This window comes from Macaca fascicularis, chromosome 18 (genome assembly GCF_037993035.2).
Source record: "Macaca fascicularis isolate 582-1 chromosome 18, T2T-MFA8v1.1".
Lineage (NCBI taxonomy): Eukaryota > Metazoa > Chordata > Mammalia > Primates > Cercopithecidae > Macaca > Macaca fascicularis.
Genome location: NC_088392.1, coordinates 71,441,204 through 71,460,563, shown reverse-complemented (window position 1 = coordinate 71,460,563; position 19,360 = coordinate 71,441,204). Strand labels below are relative to the sequence as shown.

Genomic DNA, 19,360 nt, shown 5'->3' with positions numbered 1-19,360 from the left:
TCAGTTGAAAAATAAGGTAAACCATTCAGTCCCATCCCTAAAGATACTGAAAAAGGTTAAGACTGAATTTACTGCTGAAACTAAGGTCAAGATTTTCAAGTTCATCAACTCAGTCTGTCTTTGTTTCTTAAACTTCACATTTACAGTACAGTACTTAAAATGTAAAAATGCACTTGAATTGTTTACATGGTTATTACTGAAGAAAAACACCCAGGTGACTTATTTTGGCTTCGTTTAATAAAACAACAGAAACATCTGTCATTTTTTGTAACAATTCTGTTGTCCTACTCACTGGGTGGCAAAAATGCACTCCCACTGCCTTGCATTAACCTGTTAATCTGGAGGCGATTCACTCCCCACTGACAACCAAGTTTCACTGAGTTTTGGTCAAATAGAACAATTAAATCATTCTTTGGTTTTCCAAGCAGCTAGAATAATTTGAGAAAACAAAAAACAAGCCATCTTTTAAACAAAAATGCATTACCTCCCGAAATGAAAAATCCATTTATCTCCAAATTGTCACCAGTAAGTTTTACGGTTATAGCAAGCCACAACATGCAGTTCTTGTATAAGATGAATAAAATATTCCTGACTAATAACTCAATTCTAATTTTAAACAAATGCATTCAAACGGAGTTGAATACTTAATTTGTATCACTCCCACAAGGTATAAAAACCTTGCTTGGTTCTGATGTCACTGACTGCTGGCCATAGACGATGAGGTCTCAATCTTCCTAAGAGATTAAGGTCGGATGATAGTCCCTTCTCTCTCTGACAATGTATCCAACTCAAAGAGACAGCCTAGCTGGGCATTCAATTTCAGCATTTTCCAGTGTACATTAGGAAGTGGGGACCTCGTCTAAGTTTCTGTTTTGCTTTGTTTTTGCCAAGCAGGAATTAGCTGAACCCTGTTGGCAGCTCCTCCAGCAGCCCACGTGGGGTAGACCCAGCAACCACTTCCCACAGGACTTCAGGCTCATGTACTGTTCTCTGGAATAAGGTTTCCTGCAGTACAAGTTCCAGTCTGTCCCTTGGTTTGGCCAAAGACAGATCCGCCTACTGACTATTCTCTGCTATAATGACAACTGTGCTCTAAGACAAACAACTTATTCTTAGTGGGAAACAATTAATTTCAGCCATCCCATGTGCTCCTCAACAGCCATTTATTCACATTGGCCCATCTTCCGATATCAGACTGACACAAAACCCCAAAGACTTGCCCGATGACAATGGAATGAGTGTCATGTATTTAACGGCATTTGTACTTTATTGCATTGCTTCCTGCTTGTTTGTTTAAGATGGTGACATCTTTATAAGCAAAGAGATGATTAATTTTTCCCCGTCTTTAACGGCCATTCTCTTCCACAATCTCTAGCGAATCTCCGAATCTAAGTTGCGGGGAGGTATGTTGGGGAACCACACTTTTAAGCAGTGTTCCTGAGGTTTTAGCTCAGACATCTTACAAGATTGGAAGATTCCGTTTTATGGGGACATATGGACAGAACTCACTTGTTTTAGAGCACTACTTAGCCAAACCTCTCAGCGAATCCTACATTGAAAAGTCTTTAGCAGTATACATTTTGGAATCTTCTGTGTGCCCCAGAACACACAATATGGATCTAATTAGATTCAGCTGTCTTATGTTAGAAACAAACATTGAAAGGAAAAAAACAGAAGTGGAAGTGGGAGCTTTGTTCATCCTCTCGCATGCCCCCGCGACCCCACACTCCCAAGGCGTGCGCATCCTACCCGCTCACTCGGGCAGCACACGCTCCCTAAACACCCCAGCGTGGCCCGTGCCCCGCGGAGCGCTCTGAGCGCTTTTCCGCTGCTGGGTTTTCACCGGATCTGGAAGAGATTTACGGGAGGACTGGAGCCCAGCGCGGCAACCCCACCCCACCCCCACCGCCCCGGCCCGGGCGCGCCCCGCCCGCTCCCCGGCTCCAGGACTTACACCAGCGCGGACGGACAGGGCATCTGGTTCCAGGCACAGTTGTACTGAGCCTGAATAAAACTCTCACTTCCCTCCAGCACAGAGCAGCTCACATTCTTGTTCACGATGTAGGCGCACCAGTTCCTGGGGTGCAGGAGAGAGAGGGAGAAGGGCACGGTGTAAACCTGGAGAACAATGAGGCCAGGGGAGAGGGGACGGCAGCCCCAGACCGAGCAAGGGTCGGGGGGAGGGCCGTCGCCCTCTGCGGAGGCGGGAGCTTCCCAGAGCAGACGCCGGAGGGTGCCCGGGTGCGCCTCTGGAGAGCGCGCGCCTGGACCCGACCAAGACGGGAAAGAAAAGTACTCACGGTCCCAGGGGCTCCTGGAATTCCTGGGAGTCGTTTTCGGACCACCCGGGTCTGCGGGACACTCTGCGCCCACGCCCCCGGAGTCAGCTCTGCCTGAGGCGCCGGCGGCGCAGCGCGCGGTCACCCAAAGAAGGAGCCGCCCGGGGAAATCCAAGGGAGACCCCCGGCTGCCGCTTGTCGTCTTTGGCAGGGCAGCTCCAGGGCTCGACTGGGGGCCGGGGAGGGGTAGGCGGTTTGGGGCCAGCAGAGGGGCGCGCACTTACTTGTTCCTAGCGCTGGGCCGCGCGGGATACCCGGGCTGCGGGCCGGCATGGCACAGCCCCGCGCAGCCCAGGGCCAGCAGCACCAGCGCCCAGCGCCAGGGCGCGCGGGGCCAGGGCTGTGTCGGCTGCCACATCCTGCGCGCAGCGGGCGCTTCCCGCCTGCCCGGGTCCGGAGCGCGGCGGATCGGGGCACCGGCCACAAGGCTGCTGGCGGCCAGGGCGCCGCCCGCGAAGGCAGAAGGCTCGGGCGCTTCGCGGCGCTCCAACCCGCGCTCTGCGGCCGCCCCCTCCGGCTTCTCGTTCCTACTTCTCCTTTTGCAGCCCCGTGCGCCCTGCGCTTCTCCTCGGTCCCTCAATGACGCACAGGTCCCCCCGGGTGCCGCCCTCTTTATTTCACTTCCCTCTCCGAAACGTGACTCTCCCTCCACCACGTCTCCCTGTCTCCAGTCCCTTCGCTTCTCGGCAGGGGGCTTGGGGTGGAAGAACTAAAGGGTTTGGGATAAGGGTCTATGTTACAGAATTTCCAATTACTCATTCCTTTGGTCTCTTCCCAGATGCCGAGCAACTCCGCCTCCCACCTTCCAACAGGCGCGCTCCCGGCCCCTCGGGACGCTGCCGCCGTCGGCGAGTCTGGCTGTCCTCGCGTCGTGCCTGGGTGCCAGCCTCCCGGGGCGAATGAGGGACACGTTTATCAGTCCCGCGGGGAGAGGAGCGGGGGCTCGACTCGGATTTCCTCCTCGGGCAAGACACGGCCATTCCCCCACCACCTCCATGGACTTACAGAGTCCGGGGGAAATGAACGCTGGTTCTCTTCTTTCTTTACCCGTCTCTGCCTTAGGAATCATCTACAGTTTCCGAGTCCACGTGGGGGGCGGCAGGACAGGACAAGTCACAGCCCCACCAATTCCCAGTGGCTGCTGCAGTTCGGGGTCCAGCTCTACAATTCTTGAAAGGTGATCTCACAGCCTCTGCTGCTGAGGTCCTACTGTGAACTTTCTTTTTCTATTGAAACTAAGGCATTTACTCACCTTTGCTTCTCAACAGTTCAGGCACCGCTAGACATCTGTCTTAAACTTTCTTGTATGTTTTCTGCCTATTCTTGAGTTACACTAATCTCCACCAATTTCTTTTTGGGATGAAGTACTGGAATGTTAAATAAAATCACCACCCAAGTGCTGTATTCTAAGGGGTGTTGGAAAGAGCTATGTATTTGAGATGACCTGCTGCATCTAATTAATGTACAGGGTCGTGAGTGACATGATTACCAGACTCCACAGATAAACTGTGGCCTCTGTGAGCTAACCAGACGCTGTTGGCCATGACTTGTTAAGTGAATAAAGCTTTGCTGTGGGCCAGGCGGGGTGGCTCAGGCCTGTAATCCCAGCACTTTGGGAGGCCAAGGCGGGTGGATCACCTGAGGTCAGGAGTTCAAGACCAGCCTAACCAACATGGTGAAACCCCGTCTCTACTAAAAATACAAAAAAAAAAAAAAAAAAAAAAAAAAAAAAAATTAGCCGGGCGTGGTGGCACATGCCTGTAATCCCAGCTACTTGGGAGACTGAGGCAGGAGAATCGCTTGAACCAGGGAGATGGAGGTTGCAGTGAGCCAAGATCTCACCACTGCACTCCAGCCTGGGCAAAAAGAGTGAAAATCCGTTTCAAAAAATAAAAAATAAAAACGTTTCCTGTGTTCCTACTCTACTAAATGAAGCCATTGGTCTATTTTGTTTCTAATATTCTTTGATGGTGTTGTTGGACCTTCTGATTTGCAGATGAAAGAAAAGTCCCTAAGCAGAAACTACAAGGGCCAAGCAGAAGATTATACCATGTAAGGACATCATCTGTCCCTGGACTCTAAACGGAAGATCATGCAAATAGTGGACTGAAGTCATCCCAGCCTTCAAAAGAGCCACCGTCGGGGGGAAATAACAGAAAGGGATAAAAAGCTGTCTTTCGTAACCCAATCTGTATCTTTCTGTGTGACTTCCCTATCCTGCCTGTCCTAACGCCCTCTCGACGGTAAACACTCATAGAGTAGAAACAGAGCATAGAAATGAAGAAGAGGAAGAGGGGGAAAAAATGGAGGAAACACACAAGTTGTGTGTGTCTACAACTAGCAGAGAACAACTCCAACGTGTCTCTGATACAGGTAAATCTCAGACTTGAAAGTGCGTTGAGCTGATCAAGTCAATCTGTTTTTTCTGTCAAATCAAAGTTATACTAGGAAGTTGTCCAAGAGTATAAGGACCAACTTTTCATTGAGATGACCACAGTACTATATTTAATCAGCTATCAATAGCATGTATCGGTAAATAAATTTCATTCTGAGCATCTGTTACAAGCTAGGCATTGTGCAAAAATACTGAGGATTCATGAGTGAGCCCACACTGACACGGGGCCTGTGTTTGGAGGGCTTCCAGGCACTGCCATGCAATGAAGGGTGTTAGAGTTCCTGGACAGTCAACTAAGTGAGCTAATGTTCATTGCACGTCTTTCTCCAGACACAAGCCCATGTATGTTTTTGTGGGCCTGCCCTGGGAAGACAGAAAATTCTTGACTTTCAGAAGGTTACTTCCCTCTTTTGTATTTTTATTTATTTATTTATTTATTTATTTATTTATTTGGGGGAAAGGGTCTCACTCTGTCACCCATGCTGGAGTCCAGTGGCGTGATCATGGCTCACTGCAGCTCCCATGCTCAAGCAATCCTCCCACCGTAGCCTCCCACGTAGCTGAGACCACAGGTGTGTGCCATCACACTCAGCTAATTTTTTGAATTTTTGGTAGAAATGGGATCTCATCATGTTGCCCAGGCTGGTCTTGAATGCTTAATCTCAAGCCATCCTCCTGCCTTGGCTTTTTAAAGTGCTGGGATTTCAGGCATGAGCCACTGTGCCTGGCCTATTATTCTCTTCTTTTACTTTTTTGGGTTTTTTTTTTCTCTTGAGATGGAGTCTTGCTCTCTCATTCAGGCTGGAGTACAGTGGTGCAATCATGGCTCACTGCAGCCTTGATATCCCTGGGCTCAAGCAATCCTCCTGCCTCAGACTTCTGAATAGCTGGGACTACAGGCACACACCACCATACCAGGCTGACTTTTTGTATGCCATCATAGCTCACTATAGCCTGCAACTCCTGGGCTCAAGTGATCCTCCTACTTCAGTCTTCTAAGCAGCTAGGAGTACAGATACACACCACCATGCCCAGCTAATTTTTTATTTTTTGTAGAGATGGGGGGGGTCTCACTTGGTTGCCCAGGTTGATCTTGAACTCCTGGTTTCAAGCAGTCCTCCTGCCTTCGTCTCCTAAAGTCTTGGGATTACAGGTGTTAGCCACTGTGCCCAGCCGCAAGGTTATTTCTTGATTTGAGGCCAAGATCCCAAGAGACCCTCTTTCTTTTCTCTTTTCCAGCTGGAGGAAGGGATGCAACAAACTCAGGAACCAGAATGCCTTGCACAAGAAACAAGACAGAGGGAAGCTTCTGGAGGATAGAGAGCTTCAGGAGGATAGAGAGCTTCAGCACATTAAGAAACGGACTAATTGGGCAGGACTTCTGATCCCTGCCGTGAACAATGATGTGGATATGCTGCCAGAAAGCTGCAGGTATTAACTGTTTCCATGCTGCCAACTACCTTAAATGAGCACTTGAAAACTATGTTTTCTATAACAATCTGAAGGAATTTCTTCTGCTTTGGAAACAAGTGTCCCATAGTAACCTGGGACACACACCCTTGATTGTGTGACCAACTTACCTAAAGCAAAAATTCAAGGAAGAACTACTTCATTATGAATGGGTCATTCATACAATCCATTCTCTCGTTCACTTGTGGATCATGACATAAGCTGTTCATCAGGCTCTGTGCGTGCTTAGGGATGGTTTTCTTGGAAGCGGTGAGCCACTCGGGCCTCCAGCACACCCAGGTGCCCCCTCCACCCCTCCATTGCCTGTTGGAAAAGGAGGGTGACTATCACTGAGGCAGCAGGCAAATACATTTCCCCTAGCCCCACCCCAGCCATCTGCGCAGGGACATTTGATCAAGATGAACTGATTTGCATCTAGGATGTGGTCAAGAATCATGAGATTAGCCTGGGCTTTCCGCCCTTCTGATCCCTCATCTGTTTTTGTTTTGTTTTGTTTTGTTTTTGGATCTAGGGTCTTGCTCTGTCACCCAGGCTGAAATGCAGTGGTGCTACCATGGCTCCCTGCAGCCTCCACCTCTCAGGCTCAAGCAATCCTCCTACCTCAGCCTCCTGAATAGCTGGGACTACAGGCACATGCCACCTCATCTGGCTAATTTTTTTCAATTTTTTTGTAGAGATGGGTGTCTCACTATGTTGTCAGGCTGGTCTTGGACTCGTGCGCTCAGGCGACCCTACCGCCTTGGCTCTTTACTTTCTGGAGTTCAAAAAAACTGTTCCCTGGATTTCTAGTGTACTTTTAGGTATCTTTATTGCTTCCTAGTTCTGCTTAGTTAATGATGGAAAAAGAAAGTTCTTGAAGACTAGATATCTTGAATAAAAGACATCCTTCATTCTTTTAAAAACAATGCAGTTTAATAGGGAAAGAGAAATATCCCCGAGAACAAATGAACTGGCTGCCGCATCTGGCCTGCTCTGCCAGGGGTGGGCGATACCATTTTGTTTAGCTTCATTTGAAATAGGCATTGTGTTGGAGAGGGACCTTCAGAACAATTTTTTTTCTTTTATTTTTGAGATAGTGTCTGGGTCTGTCACCCAGGCTGGAGTGCAGTGGTACAATCAGGGCTCACTGCAGCCTTGACCTCTTGGGCTCAGGTGATCCTCCCACCTCAGCCTCCTGAGTAGCTGGGACTACAGGTGCTCACTACCATACCGAGCTAGTTTTTGTATTTTCAGTAGAGACAGGGTTTCCCCATGTTGCCCAGGCAGGTCTGGAACTCCTGAGATCAAGCAATTCACCTGCTTCGACCTCCCAAGTGCTGGGATTATAGGCACGAGCCACTGCACCAGGCCCAGAACAAATTCAGTGAGACTCCAGACTTCAACATTTATAAATAACAGCTGCTTTCTTGTCAAAGGCTTTGACCAAACAAATCAAATCAAAACAAAGAACACTTGCCCTCTTCAGTTTTTCTTAACTTACTTATTTGTAAATATCTCCTTTGCTATACAAAGCTAAGGAGTCAAAAATCTCCTTATCCTTTGAACCTAAGACAGACCTTATCAACTGACTGATTAGATGACACTCTTAACGACTATGGCCGTTATTTTGATCATCTTTCGTGAGAGATGCCAGGAGGAAATGTTTCTACGTTGATTAGGGGCGTGGGCCTTAATACATTGTACACTATCACCTGAGAGTTTCAAAACTGAAAAATTGAGATCACATGGAAAAAAAGGGTTTTCGGAATCCATGCAGTAGCGTTAGTGTGCTGTTCAAAATACGGCACCCTCACCCATTAGCTGAATGACCTTGGACAAGCAATACACCCTTCTATGCTCCATGTTCTCCTCTGAAAATTGGAATCACTCATCTGGCTGTGGGGAGGATTCATTGGTTTGCCAGATGTAAACTGTTAGCATCGTGCCTGGCACTCAGTGAAAGGAGGATGAATATTCACCATTGTTATTGACATACCCACATCAGTAACAATAACAAATTTGGAGTAAGGTTCAGGGGCTGTATCATTCTTTTTGTTTTCCAGTCAACATGGAAGCTGACCATCTACTGCAGTTCCTTCCAAAAATGAAGTGTAAAGAGTGCATGTGTATAACTCAATCAGAATAGCCCTCAGTGCGATTGTCCAGAATATAATACTGCGCTCTGGGGGCTCACACCTGTAGTCCCAGCACTTTGAGAGGTCAAGGAGAGCAGATCACCTCGGGGCAGGAGTTCAAGACCGGCCTGGCCAACATAGCAAAACCCAACTCTAATCAAAATGCAAAAAATTAACTGGGTGTGGTGGCAGGCGCCTGTAGTCCCAGCTACTCTGGAGAATTGTTTGAACCTGGGAGGTGGAAGTTGCAGTGAGCCGAGATGGTGCCACTGCATTCCAGCCTGGGTGACAGAAGAAGACTTTGTCTAGAAAAACAAGAATACTGACTTCTAGCCCAGTTTTCTTTCTGCTGCTCCCCAGAGAAAGCATGTAGCTCAGCTTATTGTTTAGAAAATTTATCCTCTATACAGCAAAGGAATTTATTTTAGAACAAGTCAATGAGCTCTTTGAGAGATTAATAATGCTGCATAAATAAATTCAGATCATTGGGCAATTCAACAGTGAAGCTCTTCCTCAAAAAGATGAAATCAGTTACTCCCATATCCCTTAATTTTTTTCAGATGTTTCTTAGATCTAAGAATACTTTCTACATTTAACAGTATGCCATACACTGCACTTGAGATGTCATCGCTGACACACTTACGGTGTGGTTTTGAACACATTTTTTTCATCATAAGAAATAACTGACAAAAATAGGCTCTTAGAATTTTTTTGCGTGTCTCTTTCCAAGAGAGCTATAATAGCATAGGCAATAATGTCTTCATTTACATGAGCCACATCAAACTATGTTGTAGTTCATCATTTATTTATGGAATGTGAGTTGATTGTTCTGGAATCTAAATAGGCAAAATGTATTTGGTGATTCTGAAATAAAGTATTAAATTTTAGCACAATCATGGTCTATACTCAGAATAGGATGGACTAGTCATGAACAAGTTAACTCTAACATTTCAGACTGGGCAATTCTAAACAATGTTTATTTAAGTACAGTCAGTTCTCTTTATTTGCAGTATTTACGTTTTATAAAGTTGCCGTGAACACCGAATTAGCAAATATCGAACAATTGCTTCTAGGAGAATCCTAGAAGCAATTGGTTCTTACAAGCCTCTGGCCAAAAAGTGCTTTTGTCAATCAAGCAATACAGAACTTTGTTTTATGTGTGTTTTTATTTAAAGATACCTAATTTAATATATCTTTTTGATTAACACTGAACTCGTGGCCAACGCAACTATAACTCATGTGGAAATGATGCTTAACACACACACACACATTTTCTCCATAAGGCACATCATAGCCTTCTTGTGCAAGAACATTACACAGTCCTTCAGCACTATGCCTGGGAGCCATTTTAAACAGTGGAGTTGTTACTGGCGATGAATCTGTATCTGGAGGGGGTCTGCAGCAACCTCAATTCTTGCCTCCTCAGAATTAAGGATTCAACTAAGGGGCATAAGGCAGAAGGAGAGGCTCTGCCTTCCCCAGCCCACTGACTCAAATTTTAATCTCTTTTGGCAACACCCTCACAGACACACCCAGGATCAACACCGAGCCTCAAATATGCTAAGATTGCCCTGAGTGAGAGTTTTATCTCCTGCAGAGAAAGAGCTGAAATTCTGGAAAAACAGACACAAGCTCTTATCATGCAAGTGGCTGACCTGCAATGAAAGGTGCATGCACAGCCTTGCCAGGTGTCTACTGTTAAAGTGAGGGCATTGATTGGAAAAGAATGGGACCCTGCAACTTGGATGAGGATGTGTGGGAGGACACTTCATCTCGTGGGCACAATCTCATCAGCTGCTGGCTATTATAGCAGGCAGAAAAACGTGAAACGGAGAGACGGGCCTAGCCTCCCAGCCTACATCTTTCTCTCGTGCTGGACGCTTCCTGCCCTCGTACATCGGACTCCAAGTTCTTCAGTTTTGAGACTCAGACTGGCTCTCCTTGCTCGTCAGCTTGCAGACAGCCTATTGCAGGACCCTGTGATCATGTAAGTTAATACTTAATCAAATATATATATATTTATATATAGTTCTGTCCCTCTAGGGAACCGTCGCTAATACAGAAGGTCATATTGCAGTTAAACTCTGCCATCTTGTCTTGTGGTCATGCTTGAGCCCACTCACCCAACTCCTGAGATCTTATCCGGAAGCTGCTGAACACCACCTTCAGGTGTTGTCTATCTATTGGGAGCCTGCCCTTCCCTGGCTCTGGCTGAGACCAATTATTATTTTAGAGACAATTAACAACTGCAGAACCATCACCTGATGGTCGCCGGACATTCCCGGTGTGTTGGGGGGCGCCGCAGGGGAGCTCTCTCCTGCCCTGCTCATGCCCGACTGACTACTGTAACCAAATCACCAACAAAAAGCACAAAATGCAAAACATATAGCACTGAACTTACCGTGAAAGGATGCTTATCTACAGGTGTGAGCTGAAACAAGAAGGCAGGGTGGGACTTTCTTGTACATTGCTGGGAACACATACATCAAGCAACACATTTTTCACTGCTGTGTGCATATCCACAAATGACCATGAAAGTGCCATAAATGTCACTCTTGAGGCTACAAATTTCAGTAAGTGAATTCACAAATAAAGAATCCAAGAATAATGAGAATTAATTATATTTCAACTGTCAGGGAATAATAAGTAAATGCCACCTGGGGGTGGGTGAGCTGAAGAAAAGTTCTTGGAATTTTGTGGCCGTCAAAAGAGTTCTTTATTCATTGAGAATATTGAGGGCTGGGTGTGGTGGCTCACGCCTGTAATCCCAGCACTTTGGGAGGGTGAGGCGGGTGGATCACCTGAGGTCAGGAGTTCGAGACGAGACTGGCCAACACGGTGAAAACCCTCTCTACTAAAAACACAAAAATTATCTGGGCGTAGTGATGTGCACCTGTAATCCCAGCTACTCAGGAGGTTGAGGTGGCAGAATCACTTGAACCCGGGAGGCGGAGGTTGCAGCAACCCAAGATAGTGCCACTGCACTCCAGCCTAGGTGACAGAGTGAGACTCAGTCTTAAAAACAAAAAAAGAATATTGAGGATGTGTTGCATATTGAACGGTGTACCAGGCAATCTGGGCGCCAGAGAAAAGCAGTTCTAGTCCTGTCTCATCTTAATGGATGAGTAAGGCACAGACATATGAACAGAAGCAGTGACTTAGGAACACTGTATATTACACTCAACAAATAGAAGACAGCATAGTAAAAACCTGTGTACCTGGGGGATGATGAAGAAATCGACCTTAAGGCAATCAGAAAAGTTGAACATTAATTAGGAAAGACTGTGGAGTAGTGTGGGTTTGAGCTGAGTGTTCTCTTTCTTGTTTGGTTTGGTTTTGCTTTAAATCAGCCATGATATCCAAAATGAATGTGATTTGCAAGAGAAGAGGGAATGGGAATAGTTAATGTGACCTTGTACAATGGATGTTTTTAATAAATAAAGAAAGGCAGGGCTGGCTGGTAGATTAGCTAGATTGAGATACACGGCCCCTGCAGTAGCCAGGAGGGAGGGAGGGCAGGTAACCAGGTAAGATTGAGGAGCAATGGACTTGAGGAAAGGGTGCAGGATATGCCACTGTGAAAAGATGCAGTGAGCCACGCACGGTGGCTCACACCTGTAATCCCAGCACTTTGGAATCATTTGAGGTCAGGCATTCAAGACCAGCCTTACCAACATGGTGAAACCCTGTCACTACTAAAAATACAAAAATTAGCCAGGTGTGGTGGGGTGCACCTGTAATCCCACCTACTCAGGAGGCTGAGGCACAAGAATTGCTTGAACGCAGGAGGTGGCTGTCTCAAAAAAAAAATAAATAAAAATAAAAAAAGACACAGTAAAGGCTGGTGGGGAAAAAAAACAAAAACTCTAGTTTGTTTTCTCCCAAAGAAAAGTAGGGTGTCCAGATGTCCTGATTTGCCCAGTCTCAGTTTTCTTGTGTTGTAGGTCAGTGACACTGTTAACTATCTTTAGTGTCTCTTTTCATCTTCAAAAGTGCTTAGTTTTGGATAATAAATTATTCGGTGATTCTAAAGGACCCAAAATGAACTGAAAGCCACACGATGTTTAACAAATCTTGATAAAGGCTACATCAGTAAGTATCAATGCACTAGTAAAGTCAGGAAAGTAGACAGAGCTGGACTGTCAGTCATCACTCTATCCAGGACAGGTGCTTCTCTTATTGCCTTATGGATTTTGGTAACTTTTGAAGTTTATATATGTTTTTTAAGTTGAATAAACACTTCACACTCGGTGGTTTAGTTGGTTGTGGATGAAGCTGGATATTTGCATGTGCTTTCCTTGGCTTTATCTTTGTAGATTTCATTACTTAAATGGTAATCATCAGAGACATACTTCTCAACTCATCCTCAGGAGCTAAGTAAGAAGAATACAGACGCGTGGTGCTATAGTCTATTTAAATGCCCTGGACTCGATCTCCCGACCTCATGATCCGCCTGCCTTGGCATCCCAAAGTGCTGGGATTACAGGCGTGAGCCACCACACCCAGCCTGAACAATTTTTGTTTAAAAAGAGTAAAACATAGCCAGGCATGGTGGCACGCACCATGAGGTCGGGAGTTCAAGATCAGCCTGGCCAAGATGGTGAAACGCCATCTTTACTAAAAATACAAAAAATATCCAGGCGTGGTGGTGGGTGCCTGTAATCCCAGCTACTTGGGAGGCTGAGGAGGGAGAATCACTTGAATCCGGGAGGCGGAGGTTGCAGTGAGCCACTACACTCCAGCCTAGTTGTCAGAGCGAGACTCCATCTCAAAAACGAAAACAAACAAACAAAAAGCTTTATTAAATTGGAATCCCCAGTAGTACAGCCTTTTAAGATTGAAACACATTGGAACTAAGTTAAAGTATCTTTTTTTCTAATATTCTATTTTTCCCAGAAATCCTGGCATCGCTTTGCCCCCAAAAAGCCCTTTAGAAAGCAGAACCTCAGAAGATTTAAGAAATCAAAGACTTTGTTTTTGTGTTTTTTAAAGTTAGGGAAAAACATGTAAGAAGTGCATACAAAATGAAGGCAGGGTCCTCCTTGACCCCTTGACACTCTCTAAATAGGAAACGCTCATTTCACCTTGCACTTTCCATTAGTCCAAAGATAGTAACAGCTTTGATCTGTCCATAGCATGTTTATGTTGTTTTAGTTTTTTCATTTTCCCTGCTTGAGAATTTTTTTTAGGGGTTTTAAACAGTTTTGAGGTCAGAAAGTTGCTAGTTCAAATCATGTGATGATTTTTTTCGTTTTAAGAGATGGTGTTGGGCCGGGCGCGGTGGCTCACACATGTAATCCCAGCACTTTGGGAGGCCAAGGCGGGCAGATTACAAGGTCAGGAGATCAAGACCATCCTGGCTAACACGGTGAAACCCCGTCTCTACTAAAAAAAATACAAAAAAATTAGCCGGGCGAGGTGGCGGCGCCTGTAGTCCCAGCTACTCTGGAGGCTGAGGCAGGAGAATGGCGTGAACCTGGGAGGTGGAGCTTGCAGTGAGCCGAGATCATGCCACTGCACTCCAACCTGAGCGACAGAGCGAGACTCCGTCTCCAAAAAATAAAAAATATATAAAAAATAGATTGTGTCTCGCTCTGTCACCCAGGCTGGAGTGCAGTGGCACAACCACAGCTCACTGCAACCTTGAACACCTGTGCTCAAGCGATCCTCTCGCCTCAGCTGCCTGTTGTACAGCCTGTAGAACCATAAGCCCAATAAACCTCTTTTCTTTATAAATTACTCAGCCTCGGGTATTCCTTTAAAGCAACACAAAACAGACTAAGATAGGGTCTGAACTGGTTCAACTACTTTGGAAAACAGCCTGCATTACTATTTATATTTGAACAGGTGCATACTCTAAAACCCAGCAATTGCACCCCTAGATATATACCCTTAAGGAAATCTTGGACAAGAGCACCAGGAGACTTATGCTAAAATGGTACCCAGCCTGGGCAACATCGTAAGTGATCAGCTCAATGAATTTTCACAAAGTGAACATAGCCACGGAACCAGCATCAGGATCATGAAGCAAAACACGAACACCCCCGGAGAGCCCCTCATGGCTCCTTCCAACTGTCAACGCCACCCCAAAGTCACATCTGTTCTGACCTCTGACACCAGCGTTTCCTTTTTTTTTTTAAAATAGAGATGGTGTCCTGCTATAGTGCCCAGGCTGTCTTCCAACTCCTGACCTCAAGTGATCCTCCTGCCTCAGCCTCCCAAAGGGCCAGGATTATAGGTGTGAACCACTGTGCCCTCCTATTACTTTTTTTTTTTTTTTTTAAAGCAGAATCTTGCTCTTTCATCTAGGCTAGACTACAGTGGTGCAATCTCAGTTTACTGCAATCTCCGCCTCCTGGGTTCAAATGAGTCTCCTGCCTCAGCCTCCCGAGTATCTGGGGCTACAGGTGTGTGCCACCACACCAGCTAATTTTTGTATTTTTAGTAGAGACAGGTTTTCACTATGTTGACCAGGCTGGTCTCAAACTCCTGGCCTCATGTGATCCGCCCACCTTAGCCTCCCAAAGTGCTGAGATTACAGGAGTGAGCCACCGCACCCAGCCCCGGCTATTAGCTTTGAACAAAGACTCATCAGAAGAAAAACTTGTTTCTTATTTGTCTCATTCATATTTTATCCCTATGCCTGGCACAGTTCCTGGTGCATAACACTTGTTTAATCACATAGGTCAAATGAGTGAGAACATGCACACAGGCATCTGACTTTTACAAGACAGTTGACCAAATTAACACACATAATAATATACAGGGGTGAAGCGACACTTGATTTGGATGAGAACTAAGATCCAGAAATGCTAACTCAGAAATGAGTTGAAAACTCAAACTTTGATCAGAAGACTACACGTCAGTTTTCTCCTGTAACAACTGTAAACAACTGTAATCAAGCTAAAGCTCTGTGAGGCTTTGTTTAGGGCTTCCTCAACTGTCCTCCAAACACATGCACTGTCCCTGCTGAGGCCGACCTCCGGGGACCTTCTGTCTCCGTCTTACCTGTCAGTGACCCTGTGTTACAGAGACCCTCCTGCCTTACCGATGCAGACAAGAAATGACTATTTTCAGCCTTTCCTGTCCCACTCCGGGGCCTGGTCAGTCCGAGGACAGAATAATCACCCTCTCCCTAGGCCAAGCATGTGACCCCAGCCTGAGTGCTTCCCGCCCCGTTGAATGAGATAATGAGAGGCCAAATAAGGTTTCAAAACATGCGTTGCCTCAGAATTACAGTTTTCCTTAACTGTACTTTTAAATAGCTGGGATTAAGAACCAAGCACTGCCAAATTGCAGCTTAGCAAGAGAGATCTGTCAACTGTGAGAGATAACAAACGAAGAAAACTCATTTCAAGCTTTGAACTGTTGTTCCTAAATGATTCCCAGAGAAATACAAATAAATTATATCTTTTGAAGGGCAGATTCATGATGAATAATCTTATTAGGCTGGGGTTCCAAATACTTCAAGAGACTTCAGAATTTTAAAGGAGCACTTCGGGAGGCCAAGGCAGGCAGATCACATGAGGTCAGGAGTTTGAGACCATCCTGGCCAACATTGGTGAAACCCCATCTCTACTAAAAATACAAAAATTAGCTGGCGTGGTGGCGGGCACCTTCTCAGGAGGCTGAGGCAAGAGAATTGCTTGACCCCGAGAGGCTGAGGGTGTAGTGAGCTGAGATCACACCACTGCAGTCCAGCCTGGGCAACAGAGCGAGACTCTGTCTCAAAAAAAAAAAAGGGAGCAAGTCTTGACCATGAAAATGATTTCATTTAGAGGATGCTGTCCTCCAATCTGCCCCAGTCTCCTCCTCAGAGATCTGTGGTAATTTCTCAGTGATAAGCCTTCAAAGACTCCGGGTGGAGCTAAAGCCCCAACTGGAGATACACAAATCCATTTAATCCACATTGTAAGCAGTCTTCAAACACAGGAATGTTCAAGCCAGAAACACATCGAATTTGCCTGGGAAAGCTGAGTGGAGAAAGCAATTCTTTCTCCCTTCTACCTCTTTCCAGTGATGTGTGATTGGAGGCCCTTCAGCCAATGAAATCCTTGCACAAGCTGCTCGTCTGTGTGGGATGGCAGGGATAAGCCCCACTGCCTGGAGAACTTCAGCTCCACCTACAGGACCCTGGTCCTCAGCCCTTCTTTGAAGCTTCTCCGGTGCCTCCAGGCCTTCTCAGATGTTGCAACAAATAACTGAGAAAGAATGTATAGTGGAACTTAGCAAATCAGCAACGACAACAAATCAACAAGAGAAAGACAAACAATCCAGTAGAAAAATAGACAAAAAACCGGAATCTGCACTTCAAAGAAAGAAGAAAATCAAATGGCCAATAAATGTCAATACACTCAACCTCATTAATAATCATGAAAGTACAAGTTAATACCCACTTCCTGAGTTAATATCTGTACAGTTGGATCACGCTGCATGCCTGACAGATGGAAAAAAATGTACAAGTCTGACAATGCCCCGTGCTAGTGAGAATATGGAGAGAAACCGTCATGTGCTCCTGGGAGGGGTGTACTATCGTTTGGACCTCTGTCCCTCCAAATCTCATGTTGAAATGGGATCCCCAAGTTGGAAGAAGGGCCTAATGGGAGGTGTTCGGGTCATGGGGCAGGTCCCTCATGAACAGATTATTGCCCTCTCTGGGGAAGGGGGTCAGTTCTCACTCTGTTAGTTCTCATGATTGCTGGTTGTTAAAAAGGAGCCTGGCACTCCCCGACTCTCCTGCTTCCTCTCTTGCCTTGTGACCTCTGCACATGTTGGCATCATTTTGCCTTCTGCCCTGAGTAGAAGCAGCCTGAGGCCCCCATCAGATATAAGTGCTGGGGCCATGCCTCTTGTACAGCCTGTAGAACCATGAGCCCAATAAACCTCTTTTCTTTATAAATTACCCAGCCTCAGGTGTTCCTTTAAAGCAACACAAAACAGACTAAGATAGGGTCTGAACTGGTTCAACTACTTTGGAAAACAGCCTGCATTACTATTTATATTTGAACAGGTACATACTCTAAAACCCAGCAATTGCACCCCTAGATATATACCCTTAAGGAAATCTTGGACAAGTGCATCAGGAGACTTATACTAAAATGGTACCCGGCCTGGGCAACATAGTGAGACCCCATCTCAACAAAAAATTTTTAAAATTAGCTGGGCATGGTGGCATGCACCTATGGCAGCTGCTTGGGAGGCTGAGGTGGGAGGATCATTTGAGCCCAGGAGGTTGAGGCTGCAGTGAGCTGCAATCATACCACTGTACCCCAATCTGGGTAACAGAGTGAGACCTTGTCTCAAAAAAAATCAAAAAAGTTCCAGTGATGTTTATAATAGCCAAAATGAGAAACAACTGAAATCTTTATTAAAAGTAAAATGGATAAGGCTGGGTATGGTGGCTCATGCATGTAACCCCAGTACTTTGGGAGGCCAAGGTGGGCAGATCACTTGAGGTCAGGAGTTCAAGACCAGCCTGGCCAACATGATGAAACCCCATCTCTACTAACAATACAAAAATTAGCCAGGCGTGGTGGCATGCACCTGTAATCCCAGCTACTCAGGAGGCCGAGACACGAGAATCGCTTGAACCTGGGAGGCAGAGGTTACAGTGAGCTAAATTCACACCACTGAACTCCAGCCTAGGAGACAGAGTGAGACTCTGTCTCAAAAACAAAACAACAAAACAAAACAAAAAAAAGTAATATAGATAAATTGTGGTACATCCACACAATGGAATACAGCAGTGAACATGGATGACTACTGATGTGCACATCAATATGAATGAATCTCCAAGCACGTTAAGTGAAAGAAATAAGTTAGAGAAGATTCTTCCATTAAAGTATAATTTTTTTATTTCTATAAAGTTCAAAAATGTCAAAACTAACTAATGGGGGCCTTTGGCAGGTAATTAGATACTGAGGAGCCCCATGAGGGGATCAGTTCTCCTATAAGAAGAGGAAGAGAGCTAACTCTCTTTCTGTCATGTAAGGATACAGGGAGAGGTCAGCTCTCTGAAACTTGAAAAAGGGCCCTCAGCAAGAACCCAACCCTGCTGGCATCCTGATCTGACTTCCAATCTGCAGAACTGTAAGAAAGAAATTGTTAGCTAGTGCCATGGCTCATGCCTGTAATCCTAGCACTTTGGGAGGCCAAGGTGGGTGGATCACTTGAGCCTAGGAGTTCAAAACCAGCCTGGGCAACACAGCAAAACTCCATCTCTACAAAAAATACAAAAATTAGTGGGGTGTGGTGATGCCCACCTGTAGTCTCAACTACTCAGGAGGCTGAGGTGGGCGGTTCACTTGAGCCCAGGAGGTAGAGGCTGCAGTGAACTGTGTTGGTATTACTGCACTCCAGCCTGGGTGACAGAGCAAGACCCTGAAAAAAGAAAGAGAAAGAAACAAGAGAAAGAGAGAAAGGAGAGAAAGGAAAGGAAAGGAAAGGAGAAGAAAGGAGGGGAAAGGAGAGGAAACCAGAGGAGAGGAAGAAAGGGAGGGAGAGAGGGAAATTGCTAATCAGGACAGTTTGTGGCATTTTGTTATAGTAGACCAAGCTGACTAGGACAAGCTGTATTCAGATTTTCTATTTCTTCATGATTGAGTTTTAGTAAGTTGTGTATTTCTAGGAATTTGTCCATTTCATCTAGCTTATCCAATTGGTTGGCATATCCATATACATTTTAAACTCAGGTTGTAAAACAAATCCTCTTTCTCATATTCCCCTTCAAAAACTACTGCTATTAGTTAAGATTATGATTATTTTGTAAATAATATTTTTGTAATATTATTCTTTAACTCTAGCTAAATTGCAATTTTAAAGTTTTTAATTTTCTAACTAATGCTGGCATATAGACATACAATTGATTTTTATATATTTATTTTGTATCCTGAAATGTATCTGGTCTTGTTTCTTTATTCCTAATTATTCCTAATATTGAAGTTGAGCATATCTTCACTTATTGGCCACTTGAGTTTCCTCTTTTGCAGTGCAGATTCCAGCCTTCTGTCTTTTTTTTTTTTTTTTTTTTTTTTTTTTTTGAG

At 45.4% G+C, this 19,360-nt stretch overlaps 1 protein-coding gene and 1 long non-coding RNA gene across 5 annotated transcripts in view; one reads left to right on the top strand and one right to left on the bottom strand.

Moving 5' to 3' along the window:
• EMILIN2 (elastin microfibril interfacer 2) overlaps positions 1 to 2,882 on the bottom strand; it is a 62,639-nt gene extending 59,757 nt beyond the window's left edge. For 3 of the 4 annotated variants that reach the window (XR_010582916.2, XR_010582917.2, XM_005587088.5), the window contains exons 1-2: positions 2,564 to 2,882; positions 1,955 to 2,077 (exon numbers count right to left, since the gene is read on the bottom strand). Coding sequence is in view for 2 of the 4 variants with exons in the window: in XM_005587088.5 (XP_005587145.3) it covers positions 1,955 to 2,077; positions 2,564 to 2,697 (257 nt within the window). In the remaining 2 variants the exon portion in view is untranslated. Of the gene's footprint in view, positions 1 to 1,954; positions 2,078 to 2,300; positions 2,511 to 2,563 lie in introns of those variants that run through there. The other variant, XM_045377734.3, reaches the window with a different exon arrangement.
• Positions 2,883 to 4,335: 1,453 nt separating this feature from the next.
• On the top strand, positions 4,336 to 6,438 carry LOC141409052 (uncharacterized). The gene is made up of 2 exons (XR_012427284.1): positions 4,336 to 4,712; positions 5,974 to 6,438. It is a non-coding gene; the product is annotated as an uncharacterized lncRNA (long non-coding RNA).
• Positions 6,439 to 19,360: the final 12,922 nt, after the last annotated feature.